We start from the raw sequence: 23,257 nt of genomic DNA on the forward strand, positions 1-23,257 counted from the left end.
CCTGAGACTCCTGGTTTTCTTCAAGTATCAAACATGTTTTACAGTAATTCTCAAACTCGGCCTTTCTGTGAGCTGCAGTAGCTGTCTGTTATTTTCTGGGTGCAGTTCAAAGTAATGGTAATTGCCTTCAAACTTTGGCCTGGACCCAAAATCTTTGTGAATGTTTCCTGTCAAACAACCAAGCTTAAAACGTTTCAGAAAAACCAGATTACTACTCAAACAGGCATTCAGGATTTAATCTAGTCTGTGTGTTGTACTTCCACTTTTATGTCTCTGTCATGGATTTCCTCTTTTCAAAAATAAATTGGTTTCTTGCTCAAATAGGAAAGCAGTCAGTGCATTCTAAAACTAAAGAAATATTTCTGGCCCCACAGTGGTGATACTCATATTTTTCTTCTGTTCCTTTTAGGTCTTGACTGAAACTGCCTTTCCGAATCTGTTAGCACCACAGGACAGAAGCCTGGTGAATTTTGGCCTATTGGGACTGCAGAAAGATGAGTCCTGCCACGTCCATGTAAGTTCCCCTTATCCAAAACATTCTGTTCTTTGGCAGAGCCATATTTTAGTGGTAGAGTTATATTAAAACCGAGCAGTCATGGTTTCTTCAAAGATACTTGGTATCACCCTTCCAGTTCCTGTCCTTTTTCTCTCCTTACTGGAGTATTAGTTGGTGTAAAGAAAGTCTTCTTTAACAGCAAGGAAAGCTGTATGCAAACACAGAAGGATCTATTTTTGTGGTTATATGCTATGAAACAGTAGTGCTGTGGGAAGGTAGTTCAATAAGTACAGGTTGCTGTAAGTCCAAAATACCCAGCAACTGTCAGTGTAGTTCATTTGCTATGGCCTTATCTCCAAACGCTGAGGTGGCTCAAGTGGTTAAGATGCTGAACTGCAGGCTGTGGAAGGTCAGTAGTTCAGCAGTTCGAGACCCAAGTGTGCCGCATGACGGTGTGAGCTCCCATCTCTACTTCCAGCTCTTGCCAACCTAGCCGTTCGAAAGCAAGAAATTGCAAGTAGATAAACAGGTACCACTTCGGTGGGAAGGTAACAGCGTTCCCTGCGCCTTGGTGTTTAGTCATGCCGACCACATGACCATGGAAATGTCTTCGGACAGTGCTGGCTCTTCGGCTTTGAAACAGAGATGAGCACCGCAACCCTAGAGTCGGATTCGCCTGGCTTTCGAGCAAGGGAACCTTTACCTTTATCTCCAAACAGCCTTTGCTGGGGATGGGTAATTCTGTTGCATCTGTTCATCGTGTGTGATTGGATCATTCAGTCACTCCTGATGTACCAGAATTGCTTGCCCTAAGGGGAGGCAGCCTGGCCCACCTTTCCCTATGAAGAAAGGTTAAAACTTTCCCTATGAAGAAAGGTTAAAACACTTGGGGCTCTTTAGCTTGGAGAAACGACAGCTGAGGTGTGACATGATCGAGGTTTATAAGATTATGCATGGGATAGAGCAGGTTGAGAAAGAAGCACTTTTCTCCCTTTCTCACAATGCAAGAACTTGTGGGCACTCCATGAAATTGCTGAGCAGTCGGGTTAGAACGGATAAAAGGAAGTACTTCTTCACCCAAAGAGTGATTAACACATGGAATTCACTGCCACAGGAGGTGGCGGCGGCTACAAGCATGGGCAGCTTCAAGAGGGAATTGGATAAACAGATGGAGCAGAGGTCCATCAGTGTCTATTAGCCACAAGGTATAGATAGGAAGGCTGGGGCAAGTGATGCACTGTATTCTTGGTGCTTGGGGGGGGGGCAACAGTGGGAGGGCTTCTAGTGTCCTGGCCCCACTGGTGGACTTCCTGATGGCACCTGGTATTTTTGGCCACTGTGTGGCAGAGTGTTAGACTGGATGGGCCATTGGCCTGATCCAACATTGGCTTCTCTTATGTTCTTATCTCTTCATGAATCCTTGCTCTGTGTCTTTCTCTTTCAAATGGGGAGTTGTCTTATGGGTTGATACAGTAGAATACAGTGTCCTGTTTTGTTTTTCCTATATTCGCTTTAGGGATGAAGAAGAAAAAGACACTTTTAAAATTTTAGTTGCTACAGATATTCATCTGGGCTATTTGGAGAAGGATGCTGTGCGTGGAAATGATACGTTTGTAACTTTTGATGAAATCTTGAAACTTGCTCAAGATAATAAGGTATGTATGCCTTGTAACAGCGTTAGCATTGAAAGAGCAGATGTAGCTGTCTCCTGATTTCATGTGGATTGTGTGTTGACGTCATGGCAGCGTGTGAGCAGGGTTATAACTTGGTTCCCATCCTGTTTGGTTTCAACCATTTGTGAGGGTTTGGGATAGTAATGAAGGACAGCGTCTTGCAGATAGCTTTCAGTTCATTGGTTTTAGAGATTGGTAACAAGACCGAATATTTTCATATATTAAATGCTGGTAGTGGTATTACAAGAGCCATTTTGTGGCATATTCTAATGTAGCATTTTGCAGTCCACCTTAAAATAGTGTGCCTTTTCCATATTCTGTTTTTGTGTGTGTGTGTGTGTTTGGATCCCCCTGAGGGGACTTTTTTATTGATTTTTTGTAAACTACAACCGAAAATATAGGGAGGGGAACTACGTCTAAGGGAAAAAGAAAAAAGACCCACTAATAACTAAAAACCCACGAGGAGAGCAATACATCAGCTTAACTCAATGTTAGTTTTAAAAAGCTATTAAAACAATGAACATAGTCGGCTATGCTAGGTTAATTACCTTTTAACTATTCATTTAACTGCTTAAAGAAACCCCCCAAGCATCCCAAAATCATTTCAGAGTTTTCAGGCACAAATCAGAGTCCTTCAGCCACTATGCAGTTTTGGGAGCAGCCGCCCCCTTTTCAGAGGGTGAGTCCTCATCCGAAGGCCCCGAGCCTAACTCTCCATCAGATTTGCTTTCTTCTTCTTCTTTCTCGTCCTCAGCTGGTTCCCCGAGCTGTGTTCGCAGAAAATCACATGCCTTAAGAACAGAGTCAATCTTTTCTTTTTTATCGTGTAGTTTGAAAATGATGCCTTCTGGGATTAACCATCTATAACTGATGCCCTTTGTTTGTAAAAATAGGATTAGCTCTTTATAATTCTTTCTCTTCTTTCATATGTCAAATGGAATGTCTTTTAAAATCCTGATGCTGTTGTCCCCAGTTTTCAAGGGAGTTCCCGAAGTTGCTTTCAAAATAGAGTCTCTCACATGTCTCTTCGAGAATCTGACTACTATTTTCCCAGGCAGATTATTTTTCTTGATGTATGAGGAATAGGACCTGTACACCGCATCCATCTCGCTGTAGACGTATTCCGCGGTCAAATCTGTCATTGGGGCTATTGCTTCACTCAGTCGTTGCTTCAGATTCTCCTTTAATTTCCAGGACCCCTTGAAACCCTAGGACCAAATTGGCTTTCTCCATTTGCAACTGCAAAAGTTGTGACTCTTCCGTGACTTGCTTCATTTCCAGCTTTTGCACCTTTTTCTTTTTTAGTATTGGCGTCCATTTCCTTCACCTTCTCCCCCATTTGCTTCGTTGCTTTTAAGGATTGAGTCAATTGCAGCTTCTGTGAAGCCAAACTCTGACCAATTACTGACAATTGTTGCTTAATACTGGTCATCTCATCCAGCAGAGGGCGCAAGGAATCTGCCAACATTCTTGAAAGCTCAGTGGTCTCTTCCGTTCAAGGACTGCCCACTAGTTTCGCTTTCAAAAGTTTTTCTTTCTCCGATTTCTTCCCCGCCATCTTTTTGGATTTGTTTACTTAACGAAAAGTTGCTAAAGTCTCTGATATTCGCCCAAATGCTTATCTGCACTCTGGTAAGTCTCTGAAAGTTTCCAATGCTTAATTTTTCCGCTCCCCCCTCTTTATTCCGTGTTTTCGTTCATGCGTATGGGAGGGGTCCCTCCCTTGCTCGCTTCGCGTCACTCTTTAAGGGGGGTAGCTTTCTTTTTAATTTTTCATATTCGCTTCAACCCGACTCACAGTTGTTGGCCAACCGGCCTCGCTCAGCACCGTTTTTTCCCCTGCCCAATCTCCAATGCTTGTCCCGGTCAGTAGGACTCGTACCATACGGTCACTCAGCGGCAGGACCTTCGGGGCGGAGGAGTGCCTCAATTCTCCGGCATCACTCCATCGAAGAGGTCACCCCTCAAAAGCTCCCTGGCTAGGAGCCTTTTGCCAAGGCTCCGGGGGGGGGGGGGCGCGACCCGACACCCCTCCTACACGCTGGTTTGCAGTTTGCATCCCCGGGACGTCCAGGAGATGCGTCTGCCTGCGTGTCGCCATAAACCGGAAGTCCCCATATTCTGTTTGTTGACATTTCAGTGTAATGTGTTCATTTTCTATAGCTAATCCCTTTTTTACCTAATGTTTATTTTACAGACATGAGAACTTAAAGATGCAAAACTGGTTTAAAACAGCTGCCTGCAGATTTTTGTTTTTTAAAGCTGCCTGTAAATTCCTTTTTTAAAAGTCTTGTGTTCAACATAACTTCATTTTCAGCTTCATTTTAGAGGCTGTTAAATACCAAGAATGTAATGTAAATTTGTATAGAATGTTTAGATTTTGTTCTTTAGATAATGTAAATAAGCTTACATGAGAAATCTGAATGTTCGGAGATTTTTCTTCTTTTTCTTCTGTAGGTGGACTTTATTTTATTAGGTGGAGATCTCTTTCATGAAAATAAACCTTCCAGGAAAACATTACACACTTGCATAGAATTATTAAGGAAATATTGCATGGGTGACCATCCTGTGCAGTTTGAAATTCTGAGCGACCAGTCAGTTAACTTTGGTTTTAGCAAGTAAGTCTGGATTACTGTGAAACTGAATATCGATAAGTTGTGTAGTTTTCTAAGTATTAATAATGAAAGTTATAATCTTTTAAAATCAGTTTTACATATGAGGGCTTCACTCATGTGAGTCTAGTGGACATGAAGAATAGTTCATGAGTTTGTTTCAGGACTGATGTTTTGGCACTGAGATCAGTGGTTAACAATCACATTGGTTTTAAGGAAGCAAAACTGCAGACTCTGTTTCTGTTTCGTTCGAAAGGAAGGATCAGTGATTCTTTAGCGAGAGCGGGTTATCAAATATGCTAAATTATTTTTTCTATAAATCATTGATCTACAGAACTTTGCTGTCTTGTTTAGATTTCCATGGGTCAACTACCAAGATGAAAATCTCAATGTTTCTATTCCAGTTTTTAGTATCCATGGCAACCATGATGATCCAACAGGGGTAAGTCCTTTGTTCCCTTTCATATTTGGCTTTCTTCTAGTTGGGTTGGGGTTTTTTGGCACTGTTTGATGACATTGGGAGAGGCTGTGACTCAGCAGTAGAGCATCTGCTTGGCATGCAGAAGGTCCCAAATTCAATCCCCGACACCTCTAGTTAAAAGGATCAGGTTATAGGTGATGTGAAGGATCTTTGCCTAAGCCATTGGAGAGCCACTGCTAGTCTGAGTACACAATACTGATTTTGGACCATTGCTCTGATTCTGTATAAGGCAACTTCATGTGTTCATTGTATTTAAATTAATTTCAAACGGATAACTTTTGGAATATTAGTAAGTATGATTAATTATTGGGTATGCTGATCTTCAGAAGGGTGCACAGGATGTCAGAATCCAGGAAACATTTATACCAAAGGTCCCTTAATGAGTTTAGGCAAACGTTTGGCACGTTGATTGCATAATCTCATTTCATCTGTGGGAACCTTATAGATGTCAGTGTGTTGCTAAACAGCTCAATGACTTTCTGCCCTTTCACAGCAATTATGTATGAATCAGAAAATATTACTTGTGGAATAGATGCATTCAGGATTTTAAATGTTTTATGATTATTAGGCTCATGCTCATTATGTAAGGCATTTAAAATGCATTTGATATTGTGGCTCTAATACAATTCTTTCATTCGTGCAATCAGAGGATAGGATCAAACGTATTTTCGTAATGGCATGAAGATGTGAACAGCTTTTCAGTGCGATCCTATGCAGACTTACTCCACTGATTTCAGTTGGCTTAGCCTGGAGGAACTCTACCTAGGATTGCACTAGGAAGCTGTTCACTTTTTTTAGACCCTTAAGAACAAACATTATATCCTAGCCTCTGATTGTACTAATAAAGGAAATGTATTACAGAGCCACTAAAAATGCATTTGAAATGTTTAATGCAAATATGCTCATGTAACTCTGCCCGGGATTTCATTGCTTGTCATTAGGTTTAGCTTGGATTCTCTTTAGTCCACAAAAGCTACAAGCCCATAAAAACTTTTATTGGCCTGGATACTCCTGTGTATCCTTGATAAGTGTGGTAAATAAAGAAGCTGTCCCTTTGCAAACACTTCATTGACCAGTTGCCTGCTGGCAATATCTACTTACCACAGATGATCAGGATAGTGGCCGTTTATAAGCCAGGTTTAGCCAGTTTGGAAATTCAGAGACTGTAATGCTTTTGTTTGTAATGCTTTTTTTTTTTAACAGGCAGATGCGCTTTGTGCTTTGGACATTTTGAGTTGTGCCGGACTTCTGAATCATTTTGGGCGATCACCATCTGTAGAGAAGATAGATGTTAGCCCTGTTTTGCTTCAGAAGGGTAATTCAAAAATTGCTCTCTATGGACTAGGTAAGCCGCTGTCACACTGAGTCAGAATATTGGTCCATCTAACCAAATAATATGTATTCCAGGGGTTGTCAACCGTATTGACTGTCCAGGCACTTCTGAAATTTTGAGAAGGGCAGTGAGCACCACCACCGATTGGCTGCCAGGGAGGGGGCCGTATGTGTGAGAAGAATCACAAAATTTGGAGAGGTTCCACAAGATGTTTGGGAAGTTGCAAGTGTTGCTCCATAATGAAAGCAACTGCTTTTGATTAGGCACTTCCTGCAGTTTCAAAGGCAGTTTCGTGGTGCTTCTAAAGCACCTCCTGTCTCATGCTGAAGAGGCAGAGGAAAGCTGGGGTCAGCAGTTCACTTTGGGAGGTGATGCTGTTTTCTTCCAGTTTCCCAAGGAGAGGGGTTTGCTTTCTGTGCCGCCTCAGAGAGAGGTTTCCAAGCCCGGAGAAAGGTCTGAGTCTATGGCTGAGGATGCATGGCTTTAATGTACTTGCTCAGCGTGAGCTCAGTGTTTGGATAATCAGTCAGCTCATAGGGAGCAATCCTGTTTTTTTTCCTGTACAAGGCCACCTAGATTTTATCCTGCAGACTGAAATGAGTGGGCTCCAGGAGGCACATTGGTGGGTGGCATCTGTGGCTTTATGTTGGCATCACTGTTCTACCTTGGCTGGCAACTGTTTTCCTGCAGTTGAAAGTCTTTTCCAACATGAGCTCTTCATATGCCACGGCTGAATCTGTTGGAGTTTTTTTGTTTACTTATTTGTTTTTGCACATAAGTCATCTGTTCAACCACTGAGCTTGCTCCCTCTGCGTAAGACTTTAATCCAAGAATAACTTCTTGGAGGTCTGAGTGGATTGTCCTTATAAATAGGGTGGGTTTTGTTTCTTAGAACTGGACATAAGATCACGGAGACCTCTATCTGTCTTCATTTACAGTTTTTATCAAACAAAGAGTACCAAAGATCCAACTCTTGTTTGACGACGAACAGTTGAGATTGTAGTCCTCTCTGTAAAATGGAAGTGGTAACTTTGCACCATGATTTAGTGGATGAAGACGGCTTGTGCTTAACACATTAATAGTATAGTCCTAAGCAGAACTGGGGGCTGTGGTGGCTCAGTGGTTAAGACGCTGAACTGCAGACCGGAAATTTCTGATCAGACCTAAAGATGGCAACTATTCCAGAAGTGCAGGTGCCTCCTGAGGGAAGCTAGTTTGGATAGTCATAAATAGCTACCCATTGCCAGTTAATGCTTTGTTGTTCTCTTAAGCAGGGCAAGTCAGAATGGGCGTTCTAGCACTGCAGCAGTACAGACCATACCAGCAGTGCAAGCAGGGGAGGCTGAGGTGGATTAGACGTCCACACCTCAGCCAAAGGCCTGGCGGAACAGCTTCGTTCTACAGGCCCTTCCCCTTCTCTTCACATACAGAGCGGGATGATGGAATCCTGACACACTGAGAGCCAATGTTGGGTAGTGGTTAGAGTGTCGGACTGGGATCTGGGAGCCCCGGGTTTGAATCCCCGCTCTGCCACGGAAGCTCGCTGGGCGACCTCCCTCCAGTTACACACTCTCAGCCCAGCCTACCTCATAGGGTTGTTGTGAAGATGAAATGGAGGAGAGGAGAACGATGTAAGCCGGTTTGGGTGCCCATTCAGGAGAAAGGCCGCGATGTAAACGAAGTAAATAAATGAAACAAACGCCAGTTACTCAACGGTGTTTGAATTCAAGGCACGTGGGTTATAACCAGAACTAGTCTGTCCCCACCCCAGTTAGAACTCAGCCATGGTTTAATCCAGGTTTAGAATCGGGGGGGGGGGGGAGTTAATGTGCATGCCCACATTTGCCGTGCCCAACCAGAGTTTGTTTCAAACCAGGATTTCTCCATCAAGGCAGAAGGTGGGAAGAGTGAGGCGCACGCACAGAGACTGTAGAACCAAGCTGGGTTCACGAGTATCCTGGCTTAACGCCATCTTAGTGTCTTGTCCGGTGTGAGGGGAAATGGTGGGCAGCCCAGAGCAGAACTTGCTCAGTTCCAGAGTCTCTTTCCTGGCTTGCTGCTGCCTGTACCGTCGCCGCTGCCTGCTCTGCTGGTGTCCAGTGTTGGCATTTCTGTTGCAGATTTTTTTTTTACATTTATTGTTGTTTTTAGAACATCATATAAAAGACTTGCTGTCGGGGAGAGGGGGAAAAAGGGAGAGGGAAGGGGGGGGAATTAAAGAAAAAGTAAAACAAAACACGGCGCGGTAACCCTCATCCAGACAGATAAAACGAGTTTTGTATCAAGTTTCATAGGGCCCTAAAAATTCAGCCTGGATACTGTTACATTTGGTGCCTGCTTCCTTGTTTGTTAGATACTGTGTTTTCCTTTACTGCAAGATCCAGGGGATTTAGAAGGCTGAAACTCTGTTTAGGATTACACACTGGAAGAGTCACTTTACATATTCTCTTTATGTTGTGGTTATTGCCCTGTATGTATACATTCCTTGTAGATCTCTTTGACATGGTGGCCTGGAGATTTTTGCTTTCTCTATTCCTTCCTCTTTTTCTGTCAACTAGGTTCTGTTCCCACTTTCTCTTTCATCGCTTTTCTTGAGTTGGAATGTGTCCCTCACAGTTCACATGCTCTTCTTTCTTCCTCTTTCTGAGTTTTTAAGGAGGTCTTTACTTCCATAAGGTCAGAGAACAGAGGGAAGCACTCTTCCCACAAGAACAAGAAATCCCGGTAGCTAAATAATATACAAAGTAAGACCCATGAGCAATGCTCCCTCTAAGCTATGGAGACCTGTGAGCAAAAGTTCTACTTCATGAGCTATTGACATTAAAGCTGTGAGCAGGGGATTTTAGAAATTAGTTTGCTCTGAAGCCATCCTTCCTGAGCTAAGGAAAACATGTGTGAGCCAGAGGCTAAACACCTGGGAGCTAGTTTACACTAATTCAACTTAGAGGGAACACTGCCCATGAGCATACAGTTCTTCTTATATATCCTTCTCCCAGAGAGGCTATCGTATGAGGAAAGCACAGATCTCTGAATATTTCAACCACAATTTTTAAAAAAATCTTTGTTTTTTTAAAAATACTTTTTAAAAAATAGGGTACAGAAAAAGGGTATGAGGGGAGAAAAGGAATAAGAGTGAGGCACTTTTTTACAAATATTGAAGACAATATCTAAGAAATGGATTAATAGATCTAAGTAAATCATTATAATATTGTAACATTACCGATAACACTATTTCCCTATAACATGTTTTCACAATTCCCAATCTAAAAATAGAAATTCTAAGGAAGGCTATACAAACAAATTCACTCAACATCTTATGTAAATCTGAAATAACCACATAGCTATTTAAAATAATTTGTAGTAATGGGGAAAGAACAAAATTCCATATCACAGTTAAAGAACAATTTAAAAAAATCTTTGAGTAGGAGAGTATTTGCGGGAACTCCCTTGGCCATGTGAAAATGAGCATCTCCACAAATGAGGCTGGATTTATAAACTGCCTCTTAGCACTTGCCTCGTGGCAGTAGCAGTGATACAGCGAGTGGGGGCGGTTTGCCATCCATCTGCTCCCCTGGGGCCATCTGTCACTTCATGGCACTGTGCGGTGTTTACCATGTTTGGACACTAAAATCTCAGTACCTGTAATTTGTCGACTGTGTCTGTTCCAGGATCTATTCCAGATGAGAGATTGTACCGAATGTTTGTGAATAAACAAGTGACCATGCTGCGGCCAAAGGAAGATGAGGATATTTGGTTTAATCTGTTTGTAATTCATCAGAACAGGTACTGTTGTTGCGTATCAGGCCAGTTGTGCAGCACGCCAGTGGGTCTCTGCACGCTTTTCATCCTCCCTCTCCTTGTCCATGTAAAATGCATCGTAGCGTCTAAAGAATAATAGTGAGGTGGGGTTGGAAAAACTGATACAAATGCAAAGTAGTTTTGAGTGAACATAATCTTTGGCAGTGTTTTGAGCTTTAGGTATGGGATTTTTAAGATCTTCTCTGTGGCTTTGAAAGGTTTGCATGCCTGGTGGGCCATTTATTTATTTGTGCTTTGAACAGTGGAAAAATGCTTTTCTACATGCCTCAGCTTCCGAAATGGTTTTCTGTGTTGTTTGGGCAGCAGTTGAACAACAGAGACCCAAATCTCTGAGCATACAAAATTGGCTGCTCTGATCTTTGGAATATAAACATCCCGTAAGGATACACCTTTTTTCCTGACCTGTAATTCATAAACGAGGATGGGGCAATTTTTTTTTTGCAGCCTTCCAATTGCTTTCCACACACACACCCCACACTGAACTCACAGGGTGTTATCAATTTCATGGTGAATTGTGTTTGGTGATAGAGGTGGTGCCACATCCTGGATTCAGAAACATCACTTCTGACACATCAATGAGGCCAGAATTAATCACAGAAACACAGCCATAAATCTAAGAGTTAGTACCTGAGTGTGCTTGCTTTCCTCTTCCCTTCTTTTTCGTTTTGTGTGTATTACAATTCTAGGCCCACCAAACTATTTGCCATCTGTCACAGGAATATGAGCATCATGCTTTCCAGGGAGATGTGATGGAGCTGTTTGAACTCTCCCCAGCTGCAATTGATTGAAAATTTAGATATCAGTATTTAGAGGGAATTACCCAATTGGTCTGCAACTTGGTTATGTATTTTCTATTGTTATATGCTTCCTGTGTGTAACTCTACCATACAATAAATAAATAACATTTTAGGTGTTAGTTTGAGTTGCAAACCACCTTGAATGCACTGGCAGATTTTTTATTCTTTTGCCATCAAGTCATAGCCGACTTTGACGACCTCATAGGATTTTCGAGGCAAGTGAGGAACCAGAGGTGGTTTGCCATTGCCTGCCTCTGCATAGCAACTGTGGACTTCCTTGGTGGTCTCCCATCCAAGTACTAATCCAGGCTGACCCTGCTTAGCTTCTGAGATCTGATGAAATCAGGCTACCCTGGGCTATCCAAGGCAGGGCACTGGCAGAATAATGGTACATAAATATGTCACATAAGTAATATCCCTGTGCAGTTGTGCTTGTTTTTCTGCTTACTTGGGTGATAAGCTTTTGCTATGGAAACCCAATGGGCTGGGTTCTGTTACTGGTGGTGCTTTTCTTTTGGGTCAGGTGAAGGCTTCTTGGGCTGGAGGAAAGCACCACTGCTAGTGGAATGGATTTGTGGGTTCCAGCCCGACATTTTGATTTGCCTTTCCTTGTTTTCTGGAGATCATGCATTGCAGAAGTACCACCTAAATCTTAGCTATAATATCTTATGTTAATTTCACTGTACACATACATTTTTGCAACTGTTGTTTCTTTTCTTTTGGAACAGGAGTAAACACGGTGCCACGAATTATATTCCGGAACAGTTTTTAGATGATTTTATTGATCTTGTAATTTGGGGTCACGAGCACGAATGTAAAATATCGCCAACTCGAAATGAGCAGCAGCTTTTCTATGTTTCTCAGCCAGGAAGTTCAGTGGTCACATCCCTGTCACCAGGAGAAGCTGTGAAAAAGTATGTTCTTGGTCATCATTTACATATTATTTTGTACATGCACATTTGCACATGTGCACTGAATATGACGGGGGGAGGGGTTGTTTCTTGCTGGCACTCTACCATTAATTTAATAAAGAGAAGGCAAAGCTCTGTGATCTCTTTAGGAGGATCTAGTCATTGGGAAGGAACATCTCTTTTTTGATGAAACCCTGCCCTGTGCCTTTAGCTCGTCACCTGCCCCAGGGTCTGAGGATTTGCTTGGCTTCAGAAGGGCTAATCAGGACTGTAGTGCCGTGACAGGCGGATCAATACCTGTTGTCACAGCACTAGGACCATCATCTTGTGCTTCAGTATCTAAGTGTTTCTATGCCCCGACCATCGCAATGGTATTGACTCCCAAAATGTACTCTGGGGTGATGGCACAATTACACCGCATGCAAATTCTGCTGAGAAGTATACAGAAAGAGAGAAGGTGTAGTTTCTCCGTTGGTGCTGACATCAGCATATCCTGAGATGGGGGCAGCAGCCAGGGCCCTGGGCTTCTGGTGGGGCCCACTGCAGCTGGCACCCGCCCCCATTGGCATCCCCTTTCCCCACCCACTAGCTTGTGAGTGCTCTGCGACCACATTCCTGGCTGCACGTTCTGCCCAGCAGCTCTGGGGAAGGGTTTGCAGGTGGTGCGCAACAGCAGCACACCTGGTTGGATGTACCATGCAAGTGCTGTGCATGAAAGAGCAAGGGGGGCCGTGCATACGGCTGTGAGTGCAAGTGATGGGAGGGCTCACAAGCAGGTGGGGGAAGGGAACACAGGCAGAACTGCAGCCGGTCAGCAGAGCTGGGGAAAGTGTTGGAATCAGAGCCTGCGTGTGATGCCAGAGTGGTTGTGAGAAGGAAGAAGAGAACGGGAGGGGGTTAGGAATAAGCCAAATCAGTGGCTTTGATCTTGCCTAAGATGTAAAGAGAGCCAGTTTGGTGTAGTGGTTAAGAGCACCTGGACTCTAATCTGGAGAGCCGGGTTTGATTCCCCACTCCACTACGTGAAGCCGGCTGGGTGACCTTGGGTGAGTCACAGCTCTCTCAGAGCTCTCGCAGCCCCATCTACCTCACAGGGTGCCTGTTGAGGGGAAAGAAGGTGATTATAAGCGGCTCCGAGACTCCATCAGGTAGTGAAGGGTGGGGTATAAAACCAACTGTTCTTCTTCTCATTCTTCTCCCTCTTCTCTTCCTCCTCCTCCTCCTCCCCTTCCTGTAGAGCACGCCTTCCCTGTCTCCCTCGATGGTCTGTCATGGGAGGGGTTTAATGGTGAAAATCACCCTCTCTGTCCAGGGGCAGGCTCCAAGCCAGTAGTGGGAGGGGTCTTCTTTGGCGAAGTTCGGAGTAAGGGAGAGGGATTCTTGCATCTCTTCTCCATTCCCTAAGGATTTGTTTAAGGGCCAGTTACATTCTTATCCTTGAGAATGTCAGTTCCTCCATCGGCCTGGCTCATACTGTCCATCTGTTGAAGCTCAAAACGGGGGCTTCTGTTAGGGTGCCTGCTGCATCAGCATGTTAGTGGCAAAGGTGGTGACTGCCGTTCTTTTACCCTATTCCAGTGATGGCGAACCTTTTAGAGACCGAGTGCCCAAACTGCGACCCATAACCCACTTATTTATCGCAAAGTGCCAACACGGCAATTTAACCTGAATACTGAGGTTTTACTTTAGAAAAAACGACTCATATATTAATTTAAGATGATCCAAACAAACTAAGGAAAGCAATCCCAAATGCTTTCATTTACTTAAAGTTATTTGGCAGAAAATTTGACACTTTAATGATGGTCTGGGCCTGGCTGGGGCGATGGCACGGGTGCCCACAGAGAGGACTCTGAGTGCCACCTCTGGCACCCGTGCCATAGGTTCGCCACCACTGCCCTATTCCATACTGGATGCCCATGGGCTCTGCTCATTCATTCCAGGCATGTTGGCTTGCTGCTCATCAAGGGCAAGAAGATGAACATGCAGAAGATTCCTCTCCAGACGGTGCGGCCTTTCTATATCGATGACGTTGTTCTAGCTGAGCATCCAGACATCTTTAACCCCGACAATCCCAAAGTAATGCAAGCCGTACAAGCTTTCTGCATGGAGAAGGTAACTTTTGAATCCTCCTAACATGGTTAGTGATGCAGCGTATGGGAGGATGGTGCATTTCTGACTGTAAGATACAAGGCTATAGGGATGGTTATTTAGTCTCATCTTCTGCATAGCACTGAAGGTAGGAATTCTCAGTGTGCAACAGAGTAGCTGAGTGGAGTGTAATGGACAGTAGAAGCTCAAGTCATCTTGCCCGTCTGCTTGCAATGGTCATGTCTACCGGAACTGGAATGTGAGAACTTGTTTGATATTAAGCGTCTGTCAATCACATCATTAGCACCCAGTAGCATTGTGGCATTAGGTCAAGGCCCTAGGGAAAAAAACTAATGGTATGCTGAAGGCCTTCCTGAACCCTGTAGCAGCATGACATGACTTGGTTGGTGGCAATGAAGAAAGGTGGGGTTGAGCCTGCGGCCGGTTCTTGGTGGATGTAGTGATCCAGCACGTTTGGGGAATGGATAAGGGGCTTCGTGTAGTTCCCCCCCCAGTTATTGTGCCACAGCATTCAGTACAAAACTAGAATCCATTGCTACTTTTTTTTTTTAGTTTTTTTTTATGAGTGCGTGTGTGTGCTTGGAAGTCATGGTTGACTTCTGGCGACCCCTAGTGGGGCTGGATGTTTCAGAGAGGTGGCTCGCTATTGCCTGCCCCTGCATCCCAGCCCTGGTATTCCTTGGAGGTCTCCCATCCAAGTACTTGCCAGGGTCGGCCCTGCTTAGCTTCTGAGAGCTGACGAAGTCGGGCTTGCCTGGGCTAGACTCCAGTCCTACTTGATACAAATAGGGCAGACTCATTTCTAATAATGCTTAATATTTTTGCAGCAGCACTGCCTTTTAGTGTAATTGGAAATAACTGGCAGGTCTTTCCAACTCTGTTGCTGACCAGTGCTCCGTGCCAAAAGGGAAAGCATTCGGTTTGAATGTTTTCGAATGGTACATTTTTCTTTTTATAAACAGTAATTTTAAATATTGTTCATGGTAAGCAAGAACATTTGGGGAGGATAGCACTTTTTTGCATCTAATCTTTCTTTCCTTTTTTCGGTAAAGGTAGAAACTATGCTGGACAATGCAGAAAGAGCTCGTCTTGGAAATCCTCGGCAGCCGGAGAAACCTCTTATAAGATTGCGAGTAAGATAAGGCCTCCTTATTATTTAAAATCTTATCCTGAATATACTATTTCTGCAAAATTTAGTTGGAATGGCGCTAAATGAACTTCTTGGTAGTAGATCCAGAGGAGTTAGTCTTGTTGTCTGTTGCTGCAAAATTGTAAAAAGCCCAGTAGATCCTTTAAGATTAACAAACGTTATTGTAGCATAAGCTTTCGAGAAACACAGTTCTCTTCATCAGGTGCATGGAGGGTATGAAGGTTTCTTCCTACCCTCCATGCATCTGATGAAGAGAACTGTTTCTCGAAAGCTTATGCTACAATAAAGTTTGTTAGTCTTAAAGGTGCTACTGGGCTTTTTACTTCTTGGTAGTGTGTGCCTTGACTTGAAGATGTGGGATTGTTGGGACTGATAATTTAAAGGCTGTTTAGCTTTTAAGAAGGAAAGGACACACATGGTCATCAGAGGTGAGACACTTTCCTCTGATGTCATAGAGATACATCTGACATTGAGATGAATGATTAGAAATGGCTTTGTGTATTAAGATATTTATAATGTGCTTTTCTCCCAAAAATGGGATCCAGAATTGTGATCAGTGGACCTTTTGTGTGTTGTCCTGCAACTACCTCAAGACTGCACAAATGTTTTAAGCTAAATGGATGACTTTTGTATTCTAAATGCAAGCTGCCAATTCCTACACCTCAGGTTTTCATGTCATCTTCCTTTGAAGGTGGATTACAGCGGAGGCTTTGAACCATTCAGCGTCGTCCGTTTCAGCCAGAAATACATGGATAGGATAGCCAATCCAAAAGATGTCATACATTTTTTCAGACATCGGGAGCAAAAAGAGAAAAATGGTAAAAAGGAGGGGGAATTCCTTTAAATTCGTTTAAATTCCTTTAAACGGAATTCCTTTAAAAATGTGCAGAAAGGTTTGCATGTCTCTAAGTTCTTTGGGTTTTTTTAAAAAAGAAAATCAGTATTGCTAGCAGAGAATTAAATATATTAATGATTTGTGTTAAATGCCATCAGGTTGCTTCTGACTTATGGTGACCCGATGAATTAATGTCCTCCACATTGTCCTATCGTTAACAGCCTTGCTCAGGTCTTGCAAACTGATGGCCGTAGCTTCCTTTATCGAGTCTATCCATCTCATGTGGGCTCTTCCTCATTTCCTGCTGCCTTCAGCTTTTCCTAGCATTCTTGTCCTTCCCAGTACTTCAGTATTAGAGAATGTCTTTTTGAGCACTGTATGTTCTCGTCTTCAGTCCTTGTCTCTAGAGACCCAGGAAGAGCCATTCCAATGATGCCTTTAAGTCCTTTTGTCTTTTAAGCTGCACTGGGGCTTGAGTTAAATGGATTTGAAAAGGGTGAAACAGGAGAAGTGACAGAAAAGGACTGTTTTCCTATTAATTTGCACTTTTCTGAAGAATCTCTGGATGCCATTAGGAATGATTCTGTAAGCTAAATGACTAGATTTCCTTGGCTTTGTAGGCAGTACATCTAAAATATTAAATTTGTACAGCAGGCACATGCTTGTGGTGGCAAGTCTGTAGAGAACGCTGGGTGCCACTTCTTTTGCAGAATATCCCTTTGAAGTGCACACTTGTTCTCTGGCTCTCTTCACAGAATCCGTGCATATTCTGTGCCTTGTTCTCTTCACAGAATCCGTGCATATTCTGTGGAGCTAAATACAAAGGCCGAGAAAAAGTGCTTGGCAGAGGAGGGCCAGAATGCTTGTGCAATGGAAAATATACATGTTTTAAATTCACGTGTGTTTCCAGCAGGATTTCCCCCCATTTCTTGAATTTTTCTACCCTGCGGATGTGTGTTACCGTTTTGTCATTTGGGGTGATGCGGGTTTTTAAGTAAAACAAGTGTTCTTTTAAAATGGGCACAACTTTTTCCTCCCGTTCTTTAGAAGAGGAGATTAACTTTGGCAAGTTTGTTCAAAAGCCTGCATCAGAAGGAGCAACTTTGAGGGTGGAGGATCTTGTGAAGCAGTACTTCCAGACAGCAGAGAAGGTAAACCTATTTTTTTAGGATTTCAGGTGCAACTTAAACTGTGCTGTTGGTGGTAGCACTTGAAGATTGATGCTAATGCCCCTAGAATTTCATTCTGTCTATTAAAGTCTTCTAGCCTTTGGTTCTTTATTGCTGAAGGATTGAAACTGGGCTGAGAGACGTCCTGTCCAGAATATGTGGCTGCAAGGAGACATCTTGCAGCTGAACCACGGTTGGGCACAAACACAGCTTGTCGCTGTGCTTGTGTACTTTTCTCCTTCCTTGCTCCTCCTCTTGTGTGGAGCATGATTGAAAGCTTCCTGGTTTGATCAAGCTCCAGTTTGCCTCAGTATATACATGCACGCACCTTGGCAAATTAGAACCCGTCTCCGCAGCCACCCACCCCAGCCGAGATTCTGCAGACCTAAGCAGAGTTATGCCCTTCTGAGTCCCTTTAAGGCACTGTGCTGGGCGGGAGGTGTGGGGGGGGAGATGAATAATTTGTCTGCAGTTTTGGACGTCATGGCAAGTTGGTGCTGCATGAAAGCAGGAAGTTTGTTTCCAGTCAAGCTTCACTTACAAGAGGAAGGAAGGAGGGTGAGGGGAGCACAGTGGCAAGCTGTGTTTGCGCTGATGGGCGCGTAAATTCTGTTTGTTGTGCCATCTGGATGTATCCATTTTCTGGCTCAGAAACAGCAGAGATTTTACAGCACCTAAGGCAGGTCCATTTACTGTGGAACTCGTTTTTGAAAACAGCCACCATGGAAGAATTGAACGTGTCGTAAAAAAAATAATTGTAGCTTTAAGTGGTTTCCGTGTTTGCGCTCATCTGAAGATAATGGTTTTTAAATAAGTATAATGTTTTTTTAAACAACCAGATTGGTTTTTAAATAAGTATACGAGTGTACCAAAACCCTTTGTTTGTGCAACTTCCAGAAAATGCAGCTCTCCCTCCTGACTGAAAGGGGCATGGGAGAGGCGGTGCAGGAGTTTGTGGACAAGGAGGAAAAAGACGCAATAGAAGAACTAGTGAAATTCCAGCTAGAAAAGACCCAGCGGTTTCTGAAGGAACGGCATATAGATGTAGAGGAAGCAAAAATCGATGAAGAGGTTTGTAGGGTCGGGCGGCCTTTCTCTCCGTTACAGTGAGTACCATCACTGAGGGCCATTGCTGTTGCCTCACCTCATGGAAAACGTTTTTAAAAGTTTTAAATGTTTATTCAGTACAATAAAAAGATGTCCATAATAAACGGAGTATACGTAACAGGTTCAAGTCCAACTGTCCCTGTTATGTCCCTTTGCTGTAAAAACCATTGAACTCTGTTTCTCATCCTTTGTTGCATGATCCATATAGAAAACTAGTGGACAGTTTGCATCTAGTCTTTTCTCTAGAGGATGTAGTTATGGCCACAGGAATAAACAGCTTTAAAAGGGGATTAGATAGATTCATGGAGGGGTAGGTCCATCAATGGCTACTAGCCATGGTGACTGAGGGGAACCTCCACATTCTGAGGCACTAAGCCTCTGAATCCCAGAGCCAGGAGGTAACATGAGGGGAAGGCCTCAGCCTCTGTGCCCTGTTGTTGCCCCTCCAGAGGAACTGGTTGGCTGCTGTGTGAGACAGGATGCTGGGCTAGATGGACCACTGGTCTGATCCAGCAGGGCTCTTCTTATGTTCTTATCAAGGAAGGCCTCAGCCTCTATGCCCTGTTGTTGGCCCTCCAGAGGAACTGGTTGGCCCCTGTGTGAGACAGGATGCTGGGCTAGATGGACCACTGGTCTGATCCAGCAGGGCTCTTCTTATGTTCTTATCAAGGAAGGCCTCGGCCTCTATGCCCTGATGTTGGCCCTCCAGAGGAACTGGTTGGCCACTGTGTGAGACAGGATGCTGTACTAGATGGACCACTGGTCTGATCCAGCAGGGCTGTTCTTTCTGTTCATGGGTCATCTGCTAGATGTACATGGTCCCTTTCCATTATGGACTTCACACTATAACATTATAAAGGTACTACTACAGATTTGTTCCACATATTATAAATATATGAAGCTTCCTAATCCTGAGTCAGAACAGGGGTCTGTCTAGACTCTGGCTCAATGCTGACTATTCTTGCAGTGGCTCTCCAGTGTCTCAGGCTGAGAATATCTAGGGGAGGAATTGTGGCTGAAGGGAAGAGTGCAGTCCTTGCGGGCAGGAGGTCCCAGTTTCAGTTCAAGACATCTCCGGTTAAAGGATGTCAGGTAACAGGGTCCATCCCAAGATTATGCTGTTTTCTTGAGTCACAGTTTCTCCCCTAGATATTTACTTCTTTAGCTACATCACTTACAGCTGGTGGGTTCCATGCTTTCTTAGTTCTGTTGACTTGTGTATGCTGGGGTTTTTTAAGTGGGTCACCATACCAATTCAATTTGGACTTGCGGATCACTATACCAAAGTCTTGCCTTTCTCACTGAACTCAATACCGCTGCACGATTAGAAGAAAAGTTCGATAAAACTGGATTATAAAATGAGAGAACACTAATAATAAGGATAACCCAGTAAACAAGGTGATATTTAAAAACTGCCTAAAGATCCTTTTCCCTGGGTAAAAAATGCCCTCCTGAACAACTCTTTTTTTTTTGTACCATAACCCTGTTCCCATTTTGCATATTCTTTGGAATGACAGAAGTACGGGAAGTTTCCTGACCTTATCCAGGAGGCTATTTTATCTGGTGGGAGCCACAGCAGAGCATACCTGGGTACAGACAGTGATTGATCTAACCCATTTGCAGGATGGCACCTTGCAAAGGCTGTCCTCAGATAAGTGAAGCTGTCTCAAGTATACCTACAGGAGCGGTCCTGCAGATATGTGGTGCGTAGGCCGTGCACAGTTTGTGTAGGTAAGAACCAGAACCTGGAAACTAATCAGCAACCAGTGGAGTCACTGCAGAATATGTGCAATATGCCTGACTCCCAATAGTCAGCGAGCTGCAGAGTTCTCTACTAGTTGGCATTTCTGAGCATTCTTCAAGGGCAGATCTGTGCAGAGGGCATTACAGTGGTCTGGCTTCGAGATTACTGTGGCATGGATCTGTGTGGGCAGATCAGCCATATCAAGGTAGGGAGCCATCCTCCTGGCTAAGTGATGATGGAAGAAATCATTTTTAGCAGCTGAATTGGCTTGCTTCTCCAGCGATAATGCTGGGTCAGGTATACCCAAGACTCTTGAGAGGGTCGGCCAAACCCCATCAAATGTGGGGCGTGCAGTAGCTTCCAGGACCTTAACATATCTAGGGGCCCTATTTTAATAAAGATATTTTTTAAGGTGCAACCCTTAAACTCACTTCCTCCAGAGCAGCTCCACTGCTTTTAAAAGGACCGCTTGTAATTTATTGGGTAGTGGATGGCAGCATAAGATGCATTACAACTGGTTACTCAGGTGATTAAATAGGACGTGTTCATAATTTTAGTTGTCTTATAAGAGGCCTTACCGATATTGATGAATCAAAGCAGAATGTGACCTTCTTGCCTAGATACTTAAATGACCCTTCTTCCAAATCAAATTATTTAATGCCATTTTTCATGTGTGGGTCGAAAAGACACGGTAATGACCTAAGGGAGTAAACTTGTAACAAGAGATTTCCTTTCTAGTCCTTATTTCTGTCACCAGTATAGTATATTTATTTACTTAAAACATTTATTAGCCATCTGTCTTCCTTATGGTGCTCACAGCAGTTTACAATATAAATAAAGCACATTAAATACATAAAACCAAAATTTAAAATCACAGTTTTTGTTGTTGTTCAGTTGCACAGTCGAGTCTGACTCTTCGCAACCCCATGGAGCACATCATGCCAGGCCCTCCTGTCTTCTGTCGTGCTCCTGAGTTTGCTTAATTTCATGTCTGTTGCATCGATAACACTGTCTAACCATCTCATCCTTTGCCGTCTCCTTCTTCTTTTACATTCAGTCTTTCCCCAACTGAGCGTCCTTTCGGCTTTGGCCCAGCCACTTCACTCTTTCTGGGGTTACTTGTACTTGCTCTCTGCTCTTCCCCAGTAGCATATTGGACACCTTCCGACTTGAGGGGCTCATCTTCCGGCATCATATATTTTGTTACTGTCCATGGGGTTTTCTTAGCAAAGATACTGGAGTGGGTTGCCATTTCCTTCTCCAGTGGATCACATTTTGTCTGTGTTCTCTGCTGTGGCCTGTCCGTCCTGGATACTGCTTTAATAAAGTTCCGTCCTAAATATGTAATATACACAGTGCTTCTCTTGTAAAGCCCCAACTTTTTTTCACTTCTTTCTTTTGAACTACAGCGAGGGCTCTACTTACACTGATTTTTATCAATCACAAAACGAAATGGTTTTCCTTTTTATGATTTTGTTGTTAATGCTATTGTTGCATGCGGGATTTATGTTTATAGAAGGTCAGAGACAAAAAGTTGACAGTTGGAGAAAGCAGAGAGAAAAACTGTGGGCGGGGCTTAGACAAGAACATTCATGTTTTAAAACTCTGCCTTGCTATCATAGTTATCTTTTAATACTGGTTTATTGTAGGTGCGGCTGTTCAGAGAGTCAAGAAAAAAGAATACTGAGGAGGAAGACAAGGAAGTTCGTGAGGTATTTTCCTTAAGCTGAAAACTTGGGAGGAAAACGGGCAAGCACGTGTATTTATCTGCAAGGGAACAGAGAAATTTGAATTTGGTTGCTTTATGTGGTAATAAATAACTTAATGGGTCAGAAACATTACAGTTAAGATGGCAGGTTCCAGGTTAAGTAACCACTGAGATTTGAGTTAAAAATGTAGAACAAATCAGTTTTCCCCAACGTATTTTGAAGGTACAATGTGCATCTTTTGTGGTTTATATCTGGATCTTTCTCAGTGTGATTATTACGTGGATTGAAACTTTGTCCACGTTGATACTGTAGAACATGACTCTTTTCACACTCACAATAAATGTAAATTGACTTCAGTTTCTTTCAGAGAAATATTGAACGTTCTGTTGTTTCCCAGTTGACTATTCAGAGTTCCATTTCTTCCTTGTTCATGTTTCTTTCTCTCATCATCTTTCCTTTACTAATAAATGCATTTAATTTTCTTTCCCTACTAATGTCTGGATGGGGCACCTTTGGAGGTGGAGAGGCAGGGGGACCTGGTTTCTGATCCAACAGAACCATTCCTGTGTGCTTGAAACAGGTTATTTCCTGTCTCTCAGGCTATCAACAGGGCCAAATCCCACAGATCTCAGGGAGCTGAGCAGGATGTTGTCATGAGTGACGACGACCTCATGGCCGCAGCTAATGATGATTCAGATGGGGATCTTCCTTCGGCACCCAGCAGGGGAAGAGGCAGAGGAAGAGGTCAGGCAAGAGGCGGAAGAGGGCAGAACCCACCAGCGAGAGGAGCGCCTCCACGAGGAAGAGGTCAGTAGCCTTGCACTCGTAACTGCATTTGTTACAGACGCAGCGTCTTGTGAGTCAGAAACATCAGTGTGTATTCTCAAGCTGCCTCAAGGCTCGAGAGACCTTTTCCTCAAGGGATGAGTGTACTCGTGATGCATGTAGAGCAAAGACGGAATTTGGATCGCATCTTTATTGACACGGAGACAATTCTTAGGGGCACCTTCTTTTTATAATAATCTGCCTACCAGCCATACTATCTATGCCCCGTGGCTGCTCTCAGAGTTGCTTAAGACTTAATTGACTGTGCCCTGGAAGAGCTGGTCACAGGGCCGGACAGAGGGGTAGTGATCTGTAGTGTGGTTGCAGGGTTCACGCTGTGCAAAGACGACACGACACAAACAGCTTCTGCAGAAAGCTGACTGAATGACTGAATGCTCTCACTCACCAGCTATATTTATTGAAAATCCATCTCCTCCTTCCCCCCCCCCCCTTCATACATTACAGCATGAGACATGAACTAAGGAAT

The 23,257-nt window shown here is 43.5% G+C and overlaps 1 protein-coding gene across 1 annotated transcript in view; it reads left to right on the top strand.

The window, feature by feature from the left end:
* The first annotated feature begins 429 nt into the window (after positions 1-429).
* The window catches only part of MRE11A (MRE11 homolog A, double strand break repair nuclease), a 48,351-nt gene continuing 25,523 nt past the window's right edge, over positions 430-23,257 (top strand). The window contains exons 1-14 of the mRNA XM_015410290.1: positions 430-514; positions 2,013-2,151; positions 4,627-4,787; positions 5,136-5,223; positions 6,466-6,607; positions 10,264-10,378; positions 11,940-12,125; positions 14,063-14,234; positions 15,284-15,364; positions 16,073-16,199; positions 17,264-17,367; positions 18,283-18,456; positions 21,886-21,948; positions 22,545-22,752. Coding sequence (XP_015265776.1) covers positions 495-514; positions 2,013-2,151; positions 4,627-4,787; positions 5,136-5,223; positions 6,466-6,607; positions 10,264-10,378; positions 11,940-12,125; positions 14,063-14,234; positions 15,284-15,364; positions 16,073-16,199; positions 17,264-17,367; positions 18,283-18,456; positions 21,886-21,948; positions 22,545-22,752 — 1,780 coding nt within the window. The 5' untranslated portion in view covers positions 430-494. The remainder of the gene's footprint in view (positions 515-2,012; positions 2,152-4,626; positions 4,788-5,135; positions 5,224-6,465; positions 6,608-10,263; positions 10,379-11,939; positions 12,126-14,062; positions 14,235-15,283; positions 15,365-16,072; positions 16,200-17,263; positions 17,368-18,282; positions 18,457-21,885; positions 21,949-22,544; positions 22,753-23,257) is intronic.

Source organism: Gekko japonicus, unplaced genomic scaffold, assembly GCF_001447785.1.
Source record: "Gekko japonicus isolate JY-2015 unplaced genomic scaffold, Gekko_japonicus_V1.1 scaffold1306, whole genome shotgun sequence".
Classification (NCBI taxonomy): Eukaryota; Metazoa; Chordata; class Lepidosauria; order Squamata; family Gekkonidae; genus Gekko; species Gekko japonicus.